Here is an 18,095-nt window from a genome sequence, read left to right on the forward strand (position 1 = left end):
GCTCGCTGCCTGTAGTGGGATTGGTACAGAATACCGTGCTCACTGCCTGTAGTGATATATTGACGCTGTGCTCTGGCAGCGAGCTACCCTGAAGGAGCGGAGCCTATCACCAAGACCTAATGTATTGGTGATATTTTCTAAGAAATGGTAAAACCAATACATGGTGTTTCCTTTCTGAAGCATGTTTCTGTCTGTCTTCATGTTCTTAAAGGACTTCTCTCTCTCTCTGATAAATAACATGTCTCTCCTCTGTCCCTCTAGGACTAGTGATGACGGGGACCAGAAGCGTGTGTCGGTGCTGTCTTTCCCCCAGTATTGTTGCTACATATACTCTGTACTGGGTTTCTGTCTGTCTTTATCCATGTTGTTAATCCCTGTCTGTCTGTCTGTCTCTCCTCTGTCCCTCTAGGTGATGACGGGGACCAGAAGCGTGTGTCGGTGCTGTCTTACCCCCAGTATTGTCGCTACCGTTCCCTATTGGCCCGGCTGAGAGAGAGACCCTCCTCCCTCCTCACCTCACAGGTGGTTCTGGCCCTGGGGGGCGTGACCTCACTCACAGACCACACCCACATCCTGTACTGCAGGGACACCTTTGAACACCCCACCCTCATCGACAACGACAGTGTCTGTGACGAGTTCGGTGAGTGGCTGAAATATTACTACCACTGAGCTGAAATACCCCTGTACAGAAATACCACCCTGTTGTACTGAGATGCTCTGTCCTGTCAAGCGGTGACACTGTTCTCCACACCTCTGACCCTGCTTGTCACTTCCTGGTTTGAGTAGGCAACCCACCAACGTTAACATGGGCTGATGTTTCCATGGCGCTGAGCCTAATGCTACTGTATGTTGCTGATACTGATGGTACAGATGATGGGGAGGAGGATACGGTGCCATTTGGGAAGCAGCTCCCCTCGAGGGCTGATTAGCACAGCCTGCCTGGTCTCCTTCAGGTCCTCCTGCCTCAACATTCTATAATGACATCATACAGCTAATGACCTTTAACCTCCAGAACTAGAGAATTCAAACTGCCGTCGGCACGGTTACTGTAACCATCTGTAAACGTCTGTTGTTTCTCCAACGGTGAAGGATGATCCTCACCATGTTAGTTGTGCGTGTGTTGTTTGTATTGTATGGTGATATTGGCGGCAGGTAGCTTAGTGGTTAAGAGCGTTGTGCCAGTAAACGAAAGGTCGCTGGTTCTAATCCCCAAGCCGACTAGGTGATACATCTGTCGATGTGCCCTTGAGCAAGGCACTTAACCCTAATTGCTCCTGTAAGTCGCTCTGGATAAGAGCGTCTGCTAAATGACTAAAAAAATTATAAAAAAATGAGCATGTCATTAGTGTGATATTGGAATATTACCAGATCATCCTCTGGTTCGGTACAGGGGACTAAAGGTTTAGTGTGATATTGGGATATTACCAGATCATCCTCTGGTTCAGTACAGGGGACTAAAGGTTTAGTGTGATATTGGGATATTACCAGATCATCCTCTGGTTCAGTCCAGGGGACTAAAGGTTTAGTGTGATGTTGGGATATTACCAGATCATCCTCTGGTTCAGTACAGGGGACTAAAGGTTTAGTGTGATATTGGGATATTACCAGATCATCCCTCTGGTTCAGTACAGGGGACTAAAGGTTTAGTGTGATATTGGGATATTACCAGATCATCCTCTGGTTCAGTACAGGGGACTAAAGGTTTAGTGTGATATTGGGATATTACCAGATCATCCTCTGGTTCAGTACAGGGACTAAAGGTTTATGTGATGTTGGGATATTACCAGATCATCCTCTGGTTCAGTACAGGGGACTAAAGGTTTAGTGTGATGTTGGGATATTACCAGATCATCCTCTGGTTCAGTACAGGGGACTAAAGGTTTAGTGTGATATTGGGATATTACCAGATCATCCTCTGGTTCAGTACAGGGGACTAAAGGTTTAGTGTGATATTGGGATATTACCAGATCATCCTCTGGTTCAGTACAGGGACTAAAGGTTTAGTGTGATATTGGGATATTACCAGATCATCCTCTGGTTCAGTCCAGGGGACTAACGGTTTTACGTTACAGCAGTATAGCTGGTCCTCAGACTGGGATCACAATCAGACAAGGAAAATAAGGAAACGGCCGTTACAGCGCTCACAATGGAAATGGATTTCAGATGGTGTACATGAAGACAGGAACATTTCTGGACCGTGTTAATGTTCTGTTTGGAATGTGTTCTCTATGACTTTGTTGTCATGTTAAAGGGAGATGTGAGCAGGACTGACAGGCGTCGGCATGTTAACTGCCCTGATTGTCATGAGCCCTCTCACTCCACCGGGTTACCACCTTAATTGGTTTCCACTATCTTCCACTCTGCTCACCTCCCTCTCTCTACTCAGCCTAACTAGCTCCACCTGTCCCTGCTCTGCTCGGCTCTAATTACTCTGCCAGCTGCGCTGCATTACCCACTAACCTCTCCCAGTATTTTAGGCCCTGTCTTTCAGCTCTCCGGTGTCAGATCGTCTGCAAAGCTCACACCCGGAACCTGTTTGCTCGCGCTTCTGGCTCACCCTGGTTTTGTGACCCCGGACCTGCCTGTTTATTGGATACTCTTCTGCCTTAGGAGATCCAGACCTGCTTCTGCCATTACGACTCCTGACTACTCTTCAATCCCGGACTTCTGGACCACCAACCACCGGCGTCATCGGACGCATCGCTGCCACTGGGGGGAGGCACAGACCCAGCACATCGGACGGGACAACCCCTGAGCCTTCACTCACTCCCCACATCCCTTTCCCTTTAAGTTTAAATAAACTTTCTGGTGTGACGCAATTGTGGTCCTCTTGTCGTCTGTCTGAACCGTGACAGTACGATCTGACCATCATGGACTCAGCGCACACTTCCCCCGACATGGAAACCGAAGAGCCTGAGCAACCCACCGCCATGCTACGCCTGGAACACACTGAGAGAGAGCTAGGCCGCATGAGCGGCGCCATCTCCTCTCTGCTTCAGGTCGGCCACCAACAGCATCAGCAGTTCCAGCAGCACCAGCAGCAGTCCCAGCAGCAGCAACAACAACTCGCCATGATCATTCAACTCCTCACCAACCTGACCCCAGCCAGTCTGCCCACCAGCCCTGCCCCCGAGTTACCTGCCCGGTCATTGCCGCCGCTGCTCCGGAACCCAAGATTGGAAACCCCGAGCGGTTCAACGGCGATTCAACCCAGGTCCGGCCATTCCTGACTAGCTGCCGACTTCAGTTCTCCTTGCAGCCAAGGACCTTCGCCACGGAGGGGGCTAAAGTTGGGTATGCCATCACTCACCTGACGGGCCGAGCTCGACTCTGGGGAACAGCAGAGTTCGAACGTCAAACCCCCGCATGTGCAACCTTCGACCTGTTTGCTGAGGAGATGCTGAAGGTGTTTGACCTGGATTCCCAACCGCAGCGGCGTCTCGTGAACTGTTCAGTATTCGACAAGGCAGACGTACAGTCGCAGACCATTCCATCGACTTCCGAACCCTGGCTAGACGAAGTTCTTGAACACACCATCGTTGGTGGACGCGTTCTTCCATAGTTTGGCTGACTATGTCAGGAGCAGTTGGTCTCCCATGAACTGCCTTCCACTCTTGATGAAGCCATCGCACTGACTGTCAGGATCGACAGTAGGATACAGACCGTCGCGTGGAGGGGGGCGCCAAGGTCCACCACTACCGGCATTCGGAGAGATCCGACTGGGCTCCTGTCATCTACTGCCACTCACCAGGTCAGCTTGATCAGTCTGAGCCTATGGAGATTGGGCGAGCCCTCTCACTCCTGCAGAGCGCCAGCGACGCTTCACCTCAAACCTCTGCCTCTATTGTAGAGGTGATGGACATCGTGTGGTAACCTGCCCTTTAAAGGGCCGAAGCTCACCGGGCATAGGGGGAGTCCGGTTGAGTTCAATGACCATCCAGTCCTCCGACCGCAAACCCCTGCTGCAAGTTCACCTCCGCCTCCCTGACTCCAACTCACACCCTGGCTGCTCTTGGTGGATTCTGGCGCCGAAGCCAACATAATGGACATCAAGCTGGCACGCCAACTGGGACTGGAGAACCTCCGTTTGACACCTCCTATTCCTGCCCGGGCACTGGACGGACACTTACTCCGGATCGGTCACTCATGTCACGGCCCCGGTCTCGTGGGTCTGTCCGGAAACCATCAAGAAACTATCCAGTTTCACCTGCTCCCCTCTCCAGGCCAACCCCTCATCCTGGGTTACCCATGGCTCCGCCCGGCACAACCCTCAGCTCGACTGGGTGACCGGGGTGATCAGGAGTGGGGAGAGGACTGCCACCGAACCTGCCTGCTTGCCGCCGCACTACCCTCGGCCAGTACCTACTAACTCCGCTCCTGACCCTCCAAGGACCCTGTGTCGATTCTGCCAAGTCCCTGCATCGTTGCAGCTCTGACCTGGGCTGTTGAGGAACAGGTGCTGGAGGCTCTCCGTAACCAGCCAGGTCCCAGCACTTGCCCAGCTGACCGCCTTTTTGTCCCCGAAGACCTGAGGTCCCAGGTCGTTCAGTGGGGACATGACTCCCGCCTAGCTTGTCACCCTGGCTCCACCCGCACTTACAACCTGCTCGCCCAGAGGTTCTGGTGGCCCCTCTGAGGAAGGATGTACGGGAATTCGTCCAAGCCTGCCCCATCTGCAACCAACACAAGTCGTTCTGCCAGCCCCCCAGCCGGATTGCTGCAGCCCCTGCCTGTGCCCAGGAGTCCGCTGGTCCCTGCTGCGCCTTGTCCTCCTCCTCCACGGCTCGTCGATGGTGGTCTGGTTTACACCGTCCGCCGCCTGCTTCGGGTCCAGACGGAGGGGTAGGGGTCTCCAGTACCTCATTGACTGGGAGGGGCTATGGACCTGAGGAAAGGACCTGGGTGCCAGCTAGTCGGATTGTGGATAGGACTCTCATCACCGCTTTCCACCAACGGCATCCTGATCAACCTGCAATCCGTAGGGGCCGCCCCAGAGGGATCCCCTAACCGTCCGGCCCGGCTCGGCTTCCTGTCCTGTGCCTGATCCTGTCTCGGACCTGTCCCATCTCCCGACCACGGCCCTCCGGCTTCCTCCGAGGATGAGGACGTTCACTGACCGTTCGGGAGGAGTTCTAGCCCTCCTCCGGCCTCCTCCCGCCCGGCGTGGTGTTGCTCTTTGGGACTTCTGGGGCCGTCCCTTGGGGGGTTCTGTCATGAGCCCTCTCACTCCACCGGGTTACCACCTTAATTGGTTTCCACTATCTTCCACTCTGCTCACCTCCCTCTCTCTACTCAGCCTAACTAGCTCCACCTGTCCCTGCTCTGCTCGGCTCTAATTACTCTGCCAGCTGCGCTGCATTACCCACTAACCTCTCCCAGTATTTTAGGCCCTGTCTTTCAGCTCTCCGGTGTCAGATCGTCTGCAAAGCTCACACCCGAACCTGTTTGCTCGCGCTTCTGGCTCACCCTGGTTTTGTGACCCCCGGACCTGCCTGTTTGTTGGATACTCTTCTGCCTTAGGAGATCCAGACCTGCTTCTGCCATTACGACTCCTGACTACTCTTCAATCCCGGACTTCTGGACCACCAACCACCGGCGTCATCGGGACGATCGCTGCCACTGGGGGAGGCACAGACCCAGCACATCGGACGGGATAACCCCTGGAGCCTTCACTCACTCCCTACATCCCTTTCCCTTTAAGTTTAAATAAACTTTCTGGTGTGACGCAATTGTGGTCCTCTTGTCGTCTGTCTGAACCGTGACACTGATTGCCCTCCTGAGTGGTTTAAACAGTGTTTGGCTAGGGGTAACAGAATCCAAATGGGACGTACACTGTGTTTAATCCACTGCTGAATGGTGTTTATTAAGGACAGATCTCAGCAGTATGAAGTCATTGTTCATGTTACAGAACTTCACCACACAATGGAGTTATTCTAAAGAACACATTTCATTCTAGAACACATCGAAGACATGTTCAGAATGATGGTTAGTTGGTGGGAAATCTGCTGCATTTAGAGTAGCCATTAACTTCCAGCCCTGTGTCCTCAATGGCATCCTATTCCCTATTTAGTGCACTACCCCATGGGCCTTGGTCAAAAGTAGTGCAGTATATAGAAAATAGGGTGCCATTTGGGACGTATGACATAATTGTAAAGCCCTTTGGCAACAGAGTAACAACATGAGTTAGTATGAAGAAGCAGAATAAAGAGAAAATAATACGGTGGCTCTGCCTCTCACACTGTTCTGACTGCTTCTCAGTCATTCCTGGAGTGCTCCTGATATAACTAAACACAGAGTGCTCCTGATATAACTAAACACAGAGTGCTCCTGATATAACTAAACACAGAGTGCTCCTGATATAACTAAACACAGAGTGCTCCTGATATAACTAAACACAGAGTGCTCCTGATCTAACTAAACACAGAGTGCTCCTGATATAACTAAACACAGAGTGCTCCTGATATAACTAAACACATAGTGCTCCTGATATAACTAAACACAGAGTGCTCCTGATATAACTAAACACAGAGTGCTCCTGATAGAACTAAACACAGAGTGCTCCTGATATAACTAAACACAGAGTGCTCCTAATATAACTAAACACAGAGTGCTCCTGATATAACTAAACACAGAGTGCTCCTGATATAACTAAACACACAGTGCTCCCAGACTAACTAAACACAGAGTGCTCCTGATATAACTAAACACAGGGTGCTCCCAATCTAACTAAACACAGAGTGCTCCTGATATAACTAAACACAGAGTGCTCCCAAACTAACTAAACACAGAGTGCTCTTGATCTAACTAAACACAGAGTGCTCCTAATCTAACTAAACACACAGTGCTCCTGATATAACTAAACACAGAGTGCTCCTGATCTAACTAAACACAGAGTGCTCCCAAACTAACTAAACACAGAGTGCTCCTGATCTAACTAAACACAGAGTGCTCCTAATCTAACTAAACACACAGTGCTCCTGATATAACTAAACACAGAGTGCTCCCAAACTAACTAAACACAGAGTGCTCCTAATCTAACTAGACACAGAGTGCTCCCGATCTAACTAAACACAGAGTGCTCCTGATATAACTAAACACAGAGTGCTCCTGATATAACTAAACACAGAGTGCTCCTGATATAACTAAACACACAGTGCTCCTAATCTAACTAAACACAGAGTGCTCCTGATATAACTAAACACACAGTGCTCCCAAACTAACTAAACACAGAGTGCTCCTGATATAACTAAACACAGGGTGCTCCCAATCTAACTAAACACAGAGTGCTCCTGATATAACTAAACACAGAGTGCTCCCAAACTAACTAAACACAGAGTGCTCCTGATCTAACTAAACACACAGTGCTCCTGATATAACTAAACACAGAGTGCTCCTGATCTAACTAAACACAGAGTGCTCCCAAACTAACTAAACACAGAGTGCTCCTGATCTAACTAAACACAGAGTGCTCCTAATCTAACTAAACACACAGTGCTCCTGATATAACTAAACACAGAGTGCTCCCAAACTAACTAAACACAGAGTGCTCCTAATCTGACTAAACACAGGGTGCTCCCAATCTAACTAGACACAGAGTGCTCCTAATCTAACTAAACACAGAGTGCTCCTAATCTAACTAGACACAGGGTGCTCGCAATCTAACTAAATACAGAGTGCTCCTGATCTAACTAAATACAGAGTGCTCCCAATCTAACTAAATACAGAGTGCTCCCAATCTAACTAAATACAGAGTGCTCCCGATCTAACTAGACACAGAGTGCTCCCGATCTAACTAAACACACAGTGCTACTGATCTAACTAAATACAGAGTGCTCCTAATCTAACTAAATACAGAGTGCTCCTAATCTAACTAAACACAGAGTGCTCCTGATCTAACTAAATATACAGTGCTCCTAATCTAACTAAACACAGAGTGCTCCTGATCTAACTAAACACACAGTGCTCCTAATCTAACTAAAGACACAGTGCTCCCAATCTAACTAAATACAGAGTGCTCCTGATCTAACTAAATTCAGAGTGCTCCCAATCTAACTAAATACAGAGTGCTCCCAATCTAACTAAATACAGAGTGCTCCCGATCTAACTAGACACAGAGTGCTCCCGATCTAACTAAACACACAGTGCTACTGATCTAACTAAATACAGAGTGCTCCTAATCTAACTAAACACAGAGTGCTCCTGATCTAACTAAATATACAGTGCTCCTGATCTAACTAAATACACAGTGCTCCTAATCTAACTAAAGACAGAGTGCTCCTGATCTAACTAAACACACAGTGCTTCTAATCTAACTAAAGAAAGAGTGCTCCCAATCTAACTAAACACAGAGTGCTCCCAATCTAACTAAAGACAGAGTGCTCCTAATCTAACTAAAGACAGTGCTCCTAATCTAACTAAAGACAGAGTGCTCCTAATCTAACTAAATACAGAGTGCTCCTAATCTAACTAAATACACAGTGCTCATAAGCTAACTAAATGTAGAGTGCTCCTAATCTAACTAGACATGGACTGCTCCTAATCTAATTAACGACAGAGTGCTCCTAATATAACTAAACGCACAGTGCTCATAAGCTAACTAAATGTAGAGTGCTCCTAATCTATTTAAAGACAGAGTGCTCCTAATCTAACTAAACACAGAGTGCTCCTAATATAACTAAACACAGAGTGATCCTAATCTAACTAAATACAGAGTGCTCCTAATCTAACTAAAGACAGAGTGCTCCTAATCTAACTAGACACAGAGTGCTCCTAATCTAATTAAGGACAGAGTGCTCCTAATCTAACTATACACAGAGTGCTCCTAATCTAACTAAAGACAGAGTGCTCCTAATCTAACTAAAGACAGAGTGCTCCTTTATTTATTTTTTTATTTCACCTTTATTTAACCAGGTAAGCCAGTTGAGAACAGGTTCTCATTTACAACTGCGACCTGGCCAAGATAAAGCAAAGTAGTGCAATAAAAACAACACAGAGTTACATATGGGGTAAAAAACATAAAGTCAGAAATACAACAGAAAATATATATACAGTGTGTGCAAATGTAGCAAGTTATGGAGGTAAGGCAATAAATAGGCTATAGTGCAGAATAATTACAATAGTATTAACACTGGAATGCTAGATGTGCAAGAGATTATGTGCAAATAGAGATACTGGGGTGCAAAAGAGCAAAATAAATAACAATATAGGGATGAGGTAGTTGGGTGGGGCTAATTTCAGATGGGCTGTGTACAGGTGCAGTGATCGGTAAGGTGCTCTGACAACTGATGCTTAAAGTTATTGAGGGAGATAAGAGTCTCCAGCTTCAGAGATTTTTGCAATTCATTCCAGTCATTGGCAGCAGAGAACTGGAAGGAATGGCGGCCAAAGGAGGTGTTGGCTTTGGGAATGACCAGTGAGATATACCTGCTGGAGCGCAGACTACGGGTGGGTGCTGCTATGGTGACCAATGAGCTAAGATAAGGCGGGGATTTGCCTAGCAGTGATTTATAGATGGCCTGGAGCCAGTGGGTTTGACGACGAACATGTAGTGAGGACCAGCCAACAAGAGCGTACAGGTCACAGTGGTGGGTAGTGTATGGGGCTTTGGAGACAAAACGGATGGCACTGTGATAGACTACATCCAATTTGCTGAGTAGAGTGTTGGAGGCTATTTTGTAAATTACATCGCCAAAGTCAAGGATCGGTAGGATAGTCAGTTTTACGAGGGCATGTTTGGCAGCATGAGTTCCTAATCTAACTGTGTCAGCGTTTGTTGCTGGCATGTCATACCTAAGTTTGCTAATCTTGCCAATGAAAAAATCATTAAAGTAGTTGGCAATATCAGTGGGTTTTGTGATGAATGAGCCATCTGATTCAATGAATGATGGAGCTGAGTTTGCCTTTTTGCCCAAAATGTCATTGAAGGTGCTCCAAAGCTTTTTACTATCATTCTTTATGTCATTTATCTTTGTTTCATAGTGTAGTTTCTTCTTTCTATTCAGTTTAGTCACATGATTTCTCAATTTACAGTAAGTTTGCCAATCGGTTGTGCAGCCAGACCTATTTTCCATCTCTTTTGCCTCATCTCTCTCAACCATACAATTTTTTAATTCCTCATCAACCCATGGGGATTTAATCGTTTGGACAGTCATTTTCTTAATGGGTGTGTGCTTATTAGTAACTGGAATAAGCTATTTCATAAATGTGTCAAGTGCAGTGTCTGTTTGCTCCTCATTACACACCACGGACCAGTAAATATTATTTACAACAACATAGGAATCACTACAAAACGTATTGTATGACCTCTTATACACTATATTAGGCCCAGCCTTTGGAACTTTGGTTTTCCTAGATATGACTACTATATTGTGATCACTACATCCAATGGATTTGGATACAGGGAAGGGGGACAGGGAGGGTAGGGGACAGGGGACGGTAGGAGGACAGGGGAGGGTAGGGGACAGGGGACGGTAGGAGGACAGGGGAGGGTAGGGGAGGGGGGACAGGGGAGGGTAGGGGGACAGGGGAAGGGGGACAGGGGAGGGGGACAGGGGAGGGTTGGGGGACAGGGAGGGGGACAGGGAGGGTAGGGGGACAGGAAGGAGGACAGGGGAGGGTAGGGGAGGGGGGACAGGGGAGGTAGGGGGACAGGGGAAGGGGGACAGGGGAGGGGGGACAGGGGAGGGTAGGGGGACAGGGAGGGGGACAGGGGAGGGTAGGGGACAGGGGAGGGTTGGGGGACAGGGGACGGTAGGGGACAGGGAGGGTTGGGGGACATGGGGAGGGTAGGAGGACAGGGAGGGTAGGGGGACAGGGGACGGTAGGGGGACAGGGGAGGGTTGGGGGACATGGGGAGGGTAGGAGGACAGGGGACGGTAGGAGGACAGGGGAGGGTAGGGGGACAGGGGACTGTAGGGGGACAGGGAGGGGGACATGGGAGGGTAGGGGGGACAGGGGACGGTAGGGGGACAGGGACGGTAGGGGGACAGGGGAGGGTAGGGGGACAGGGGAGGGTAGGGGGACAGGGGGACAGGGAGGGGACAGGGGAGGGTAGGGGGACAGGGGAGGGGGACAGGGGAGGGGGACAGGGGAGGGTAGGGGACAGGGGACGGTAGGGAGGACAGGGAGGGGGGACAGGGGAGGGTAGGGGGACAGGGGAGGGTAGGAGGACAGGGGAGGGGGACAGGGAGGGGGGGACAGGGGACGGTAGGGAGGACAGGGAGGGTAGGGGGACAGGGGAGGGGGACAGGGGAGGGGACAGGGGGAGGGTAGGAGGACAGGGAGGGGGACAGGGACGTAGGGGGACAGGGGAGGGTAGGGGGACAGGGGAGGGTAGGAGGACAGGGGAGGGGGACAGGGGACGGTAGGGGGACAGGAGGGTAGGGGGACAGGGAGGGTAGGAGGACAGGGGAGGGGGGACAGGGGACGGTAGGGGGACAGGGGAGGGTAGGGGGACAGGGAGGGTAGGGGGACAGGGGACGGTAGGAGGACAGGGAGGGGGGACAGGGAGGGGGACAGGGGAGGGTAGGGGGGACATGGGAGGGTAGGGGGGACAGGGGAGGATAGGGGGGTGTGAACTAGAGAGAGAGAGGCAGAAAGAGATTCATTTTATGTTAGTTAGATAATTATTCAATGCCAGTTAGTCATGAGTTAATAATGCTGGGTGACTGTAATAAGCCTGTGTGTGTTTGGACAGTGCGCTGACCATATCTGGAACAGGAACACGTGACATAACAGAACACAGTGACAGAACCTGGGTCTATACATCCATCCACTCTGGCTGGGTGGCCTCCTCAGTCCGTCCACACGTTTCTCTACTACATGTTTAGTCATTTAGCAGACGCTCTTATCCAGAGCGACTTACAGGAGCAATTAGGGTTAAGTGCCTTGCTCAAGGGCACATCGACAGATTTTTCACCTAGTCTGCTCAGGGATTAGAACCAGCGACCTTTCGGTTACTGGCACAACGCTCTTAACCACTAAGCTACCTGCCACCCTACTACCGTGTGTGTGTGTGTGTGTGTGTGTGTGTGTGTGTGTGTGTGTGTGTGTGTGTGTGTGTGTGTGTGTGTGTGTGTGTGTGTGTGTGTGTGTGTGTGTGTGTGTGTGTGTGTGTGTGTGTGTGTGTGTGTGTGTGTGTGTGTGTGTGTGTGTGTGTGTGTGTGTGTTTACTGCAGTCTTTAGCACTGCGCTGCCACTGTACTGAATCATCATGGGACTTTCAGGTCCACGTCAGCAGCAGCACTCTAGCTGCAGCACCCCCTTGTTAGGGACACTGAGTCCCAAATGGCACCCTATTCCGTATGTGGTGCACTACTTTTGACCAAAGGTAGTGCACTATACAGGTTAAAAAATATTGCACTATATAGGAAATAGGGTACCATTTGGAACTCACTCCCTCTCTGTGACATTGCCTCATTGTTCAGACAATCTGTTTATATTGTAAAACTATAAATGTTCATGGATCACAAAGAAGCCTGATAATATTCTCCCTTTTTCATCAGTCGGCCTCAGAACTGAACCTTCCTCCTCCTTAGAGGACGTATCTCAGAACTGAACCTTCCTCCTTCTTAGAGGACGTATCTCAGAACTGAATCTTCCTCCTCCTTAGAGGACGTATCTCAGAACTGAATCTTCCTCCTCCTTAGAGGACGTATCTCAGAACTGAACCTTCCTCCTCCTTAGAGGACGTATCTCAGAACTGAACCTTCCTCCTCCTTAGAGGACTTATCTCAGAACTGAACCTTCCTCCTCCTTAGAGGACGTATCTCAGAACTGAACCTTCCTCCTCCTTAGAGGACGTATCTCAGAACTGAACCTTCCTCCTCCTTAGAGGACTTATCTCAGAACTGAACCTTCCTCCTCCTTAGAGGACGTATCTCAGAACTGAACCTTCGTCCTCCTTAGAGGACTTATCTCAGAGCTGAACCTTCCTCCTCCTTAGAGGACTTATCTCAGAACTGATATCTAAGATAAAGAGAAGGACCAGTTGTCAGATCAGATGGGAGTTTATCCAAAGCGACTTACAGTCATGTGTGCATACATTTTTGTGTATGGGTGGTCCCGGGGATCGAACCCACTACTTTGGCGTTACAAGCGCCGTGCTCTACCAGCTGAGCTACAGAGGACCACATTTATCATTTATTTATCATTTATTCATGTTGTATGTTTTCCTCCTTCTGGGCCTCAATACGCCATCTGCTGTATATAACTGTATAAAAAATCACAGAGGGAGAGATGGGTGGAAAGAGAGAGAGAGTGAGAGAGACGGGGAGAGACAGAGTGAGAGAGAGAGACAGATGGAGGGAGGGAGGGAGGGAGTGGGGAGAGAGGGAGAGAGGGAGAGAGTGGGGAGGAAGGAAGGAAGAGATGGAAAGAGAGAGACGCAGAGCGAGAGAGAGAGAGAGAGAGAGAGAGAGAGAGAGAGAGAGAGAGAGAGAGAGAGAGAGAGAGAGAGAGAGAGAGAATAGAGGTCGATTTATCTCCTTGCAGATGGTGTGCTGTGTACTGCTGATGTGTAATAGGTTGGAGGACAGATTGCTGTGGTGTGATTGGCTGGTGGACAGATTGCTGTGGTGTGATTGGCTGGTGGACAGATAGCTGGTGTGTGATAGGCTGCTAGACAGATCCGAAGTGACATCTCCTCTCTCTCTCTCAGCTGTAACACATTGATATGAATGTTTCTGGAGATTGGTGGTGTATTATGGTGCAGCTGGGATCAGGATGTGGAGGTTGATGGTTGTGAATGTTTCTGGAGATTGGTGGTGTATTATGGTGCAGCTGGGATAAGGATGTGGAGGTTGATGGTTGTGAATCGGGATGGTGGTGTTTATGGTGCAGCTGGGATAAGGATGTGGAGGTTGATGGTTGTGAATGTTTCTGGAGATTGGTGGTGTATTATGGTGCAGCTGGGTTAAGGATGTGGAGGGGAGGAGGGGGTCTGCTTTGAGGGTCTAAGGTTCCTCTGGGTTTGTCCCAACTAAGTGGCACCCTATTCCCTATATAGTGCACTACTTTAGACCAGAGCCCTATGACACCCTATTCCCTATATAGTGCACTACTTTAGACCAGAGCCCTGTGACATCCTATTCCCTATATAGTGCACTACTTTAGACCAGAGCCCTATGACACCCTATTCCCTATATAGTGCACTACTTTAGACCAGAGCCCTGTGACATCCTATTCCCTATATAGTGCACTACTTTAGACCAGAGCCCTATGACACCCTATTCCCTATATAGTGCACTACTTTAGACCAGAGCCCTATGACACCCTATTCCCTATATAGTGCACTACTTTAGACCAGAGCCCTATGACACCCTATTCCCTATATAGTGCACTACTTTAGACCAGAGCCCTATGACACCCTATTCCCTATATAGTGCACTACTTTAGACCAGAGCCCTATGACACCCTATTCCCTATATAGTGCACTACTTTAGACCAGAGCCCTATGACACCCTATTCGCTACTATAGTGCACTACTTTGAGACCAGAGCCCTATGACACCCTATTCCCTATATAGTGCACTACTTTAGACCAGAGCCCTATGACACCCTATTCCCTATATAGTGCACTACTTTAGACCAGAGCCCTATGACACCCTATTCCCTATATAGTGCACTACTTTAGACCAGAGCCCTATGACACCCTATTCCCTATATAGTGCACTACTTTAGACCAGAGCCCTATGACACCCTATTCCCTATATAGTGCACTACTTTAGACCAGAGCCCTATGACACCCTATTCCCTATATAGTGCACTACTTTAGACCAGAGCCCTATGACACCCTATTCGCTATATAGTGCACTACTTTAGACCAGAGCCCTATGACACCCTATTCCCTATATAGTGCACTACTTTAGACCAGAGCCCTATGACACCCTATTCCCTATATAGTGCACTACTTTAGACCAGAGCCCTATGACACCCTATTCCCTATATAGTGCACTACTTTAGACCAGAGCCCTATGACACCCTATTCCCTATATAGTGCACTACTTTAGACCAGAGCCCTATGACACCCTATTCCCTATATAGTGACTACTTTAGACCAGAGCCCTATGGCACCCTATTCCCTATATAGTGCAACTACTTTAGACCAGAGCCCTATGACACCCTATTCCCTATATAGTGCACTACTTTAGACCAGAGCCCTATGACACCCTATTCCCTATATAGTGCACTACTTTAGACCAGAGCCCTATGACACCCTATTCCCTATATAGTGCACTACTTTAGACCAGAGCCCTATGACACCCTATTCGCTATATAGTGCACTACTTTAGACCAGAGCCCTATGACACCCTATTCCCTATATAGTGCACTACTTTAGACCAGAGCCCTATGACACCCTATTCCCTATATAGTGCACTACTTTAGACCAGAGCCCTATGACACCCTATTCCCTATATAGTGCACTACTTTAGACCAGAGCCCTATGACACCCTATTCCCTATATAGTGCACTACTTTAGACCAGAGCACTATGGCACCCTATTCCCTATAGTGCACTACTTTAGACCAGAGCCCTATGACACCCTATTCCCTATATAGTGCACTACTTTAGACCAGAGCCCTATGGCACCCTATTCCCTATATAGTGCACTACTTTAGACCAGGACACGTAGGGGTATAGGGAGCCATTTGGGACGCAGTCTCTAGGGGGAATTAAACCCTTGAGCTGAAGAACCTCTGAGTCTGTCAGGTGACCAAGTTCTGCAACCCAAGGTTGAGAGAGAGATATTTAGGTAGAGCACTTTAATGCCTGCTTGTCTTACCACTGGGCAAAATCTAGATCCGTTTTTCCACTCACTGTGGAGAGGGGAGGTACATCCTCCATATTGTGTTGATACATTGTCAATCCCAATCCCCAAATCAATGGCCACTTTAGAAAACCAATGCTTTCATTTAGTATTGATGGAATAGATGAGATGTATTGTCTCAGTCTCTGTCATGTGTTCAGTTCTGTTCAGTGACTAGAGGAGATGTATTGTCTCAGTGGTTAGAGGAGATGTATTGTATCAGTGGTTAGAGGAGATGTATTGTATCAGTGACTAGAGGAGATGTATTGTATCAGTGACTAGAGGAGATGTATTGTATCAGTGACTAGAGGAGATGTATTGTATCAGTGACTAGAGGAGATGTATTGTATCAGTGACTAGAGGAGATGTATTGTATCAGTGACTAGAGGAGATGTATTGTATCAGTGACTAGAGGAGATGTATTGTATCAGTAGTTAGAGGAGATGTATTGTATCAGTCACTAGAGGACATGTATTGTATCAGTGGTTAGAGGAGATGTATTGTATCAGTGACTAGAGGAGATGTATTGTATCAGTGGCTAGAGGAGATGTATTGTATCAGTGGCTAGAGGAGATGTATTGTATCAGTGACTAGAGGAGATTTATTGTATCAGTGGTTAGAGGAGATGTATTGTATCAGTGGTTAGAGGAGATATATTGTATCAGTGGTTAGAGGAGATGTATTGTATCAGTGACTAGAGGAGATGTATTGTATCAGTGGCTAGAGGAGATGTATTGTATCAGTGGCTAGAGGAGATGTATTGTATCAGTGACTAGAGGAGATGTATTGTATCAGTGACTAGAGGAGATGTATTGTATCAGTGGCTAGAGGAGATGTATTGTATCAGTGACTAGAGGAGATGTATTGTATCAGTGACTAGAGGAGATGTATTGTATCAGTGACAAGAGGAGATGTATTGTATCAGCGACTAGAGGAGATGTATTGTATCAGTGACTAGAGGAGATGTATTGTATCAGTGACTAGAGGAGATGTATTGTATCAGTGACTAGAGGAGATGTATTGTATCAGCGACTAGAGGAGATGTATTGTATCAGTGACTAGAGGAGATGTATTGTATCAGTGACTAGAGGAGATGTATTGTATCAGTGACTAGAGGAGATGTATTGTATCAGTGACTAGAGGAGATGTATTGTATCAGTGACTAGAGGAGATGTATTGTATCAGTGACTAGAGGCTGGTTGTAATTAATTGGTCTGTAGAATAATGAGGAGTTGATGAAACATTGTCTGACATTACAAGAACATTTCTCTGCATTATAAATGAAGTCATCAGAAGAGGACATTTTGCATTTACGTCATTTAGCAGACGCTCTTATCCAGAGTGACTTACAGGAGCAATTAGGGTTAAGTGCCTTGCTCAAGGGCACATCGACAGATTTTTCACCTAGTCGGCTCGGGGATTAGAACCAGCGACCTTTCGGTTACTGGCACAACACTCTTAACCACTAAGCTACCTGCCGCATTGGTTGCATTGATCTGGTCTGGGAAACATTGGTATGCTGCTTATCACACCTCTAGAGACACACAGAACCCTACAGGTTATCACACCGCTAGAGACACACAGAACCCTACAGGTTATCACACCTCTAGAGACACACAGAACCCTACAGGTTATCACACCTCTAGAGACACACAGAACCCTACAGGTTATCACACCGCTAGAGACACACAGAACCCTACAGGTTATCACACCGCTAGAGACACACAGAACCCTACAGGTTATCACACCTCTAGAGACACACAGAACCCTACAGGTTATCACACCGCTAGAGACACACAGAACCCTACAGGTTATCACACCGCTAGAGACACACAGAACCCTACAGGTTATCACACCGCTAGAGACACACAGAACCCTACAGGTTATCACACCTCTAGAGACACACAGAACCCTACAGGTTATCACACCTCTAGAGACACACAGAACCCTACAGGTTATCACACCTCTAGACACACAGAACCCTACAGGTTATCACACCGCTAGAGACACACAGAACCCTACAGATTATCACACCGCTAGAGACCCACAGAACCCTACAGGTTATCACACCGCTAGAGACACACAGAACCCTACAGGTTATCACACCGCTAGAGACACACAGAACCCTACAGGTTATCACACCGCTAGAGACACACAGAACCCTACAGGTTATCACACCGTTAGACACACACAGAACCCTACAGGTTATCACACCGCTAGACACACACAGAACCCTACAGGTTATCACACCGTTAGACACACACAGAACCCTACAGGTTATCACACCGCTA

At 48.2% G+C, this 18,095-nt stretch overlaps 1 protein-coding gene across 1 annotated transcript in view; it reads left to right on the top strand.

The window, feature by feature from the left end:
* Positions 1-18,095, top strand: part of LOC121572436 (AT-rich interactive domain-containing protein 5B) — a 144,316-nt gene that overhangs the window by 61,674 nt on the left and 64,547 nt on the right. Inside the window, 1 exon segment of the mRNA XM_041884537.2 lies at positions 410-640. Coding sequence (XP_041740471.2) covers positions 410-640 — 231 coding nt within the window.

The sequence above is a fragment of the Coregonus clupeaformis genome, unplaced genomic scaffold (genome assembly GCF_020615455.1).
Source record: "Coregonus clupeaformis isolate EN_2021a unplaced genomic scaffold, ASM2061545v1 scaf0379, whole genome shotgun sequence".
Taxonomy (NCBI): Eukaryota; Metazoa; Chordata; class Actinopteri; order Salmoniformes; family Salmonidae; genus Coregonus; species Coregonus clupeaformis.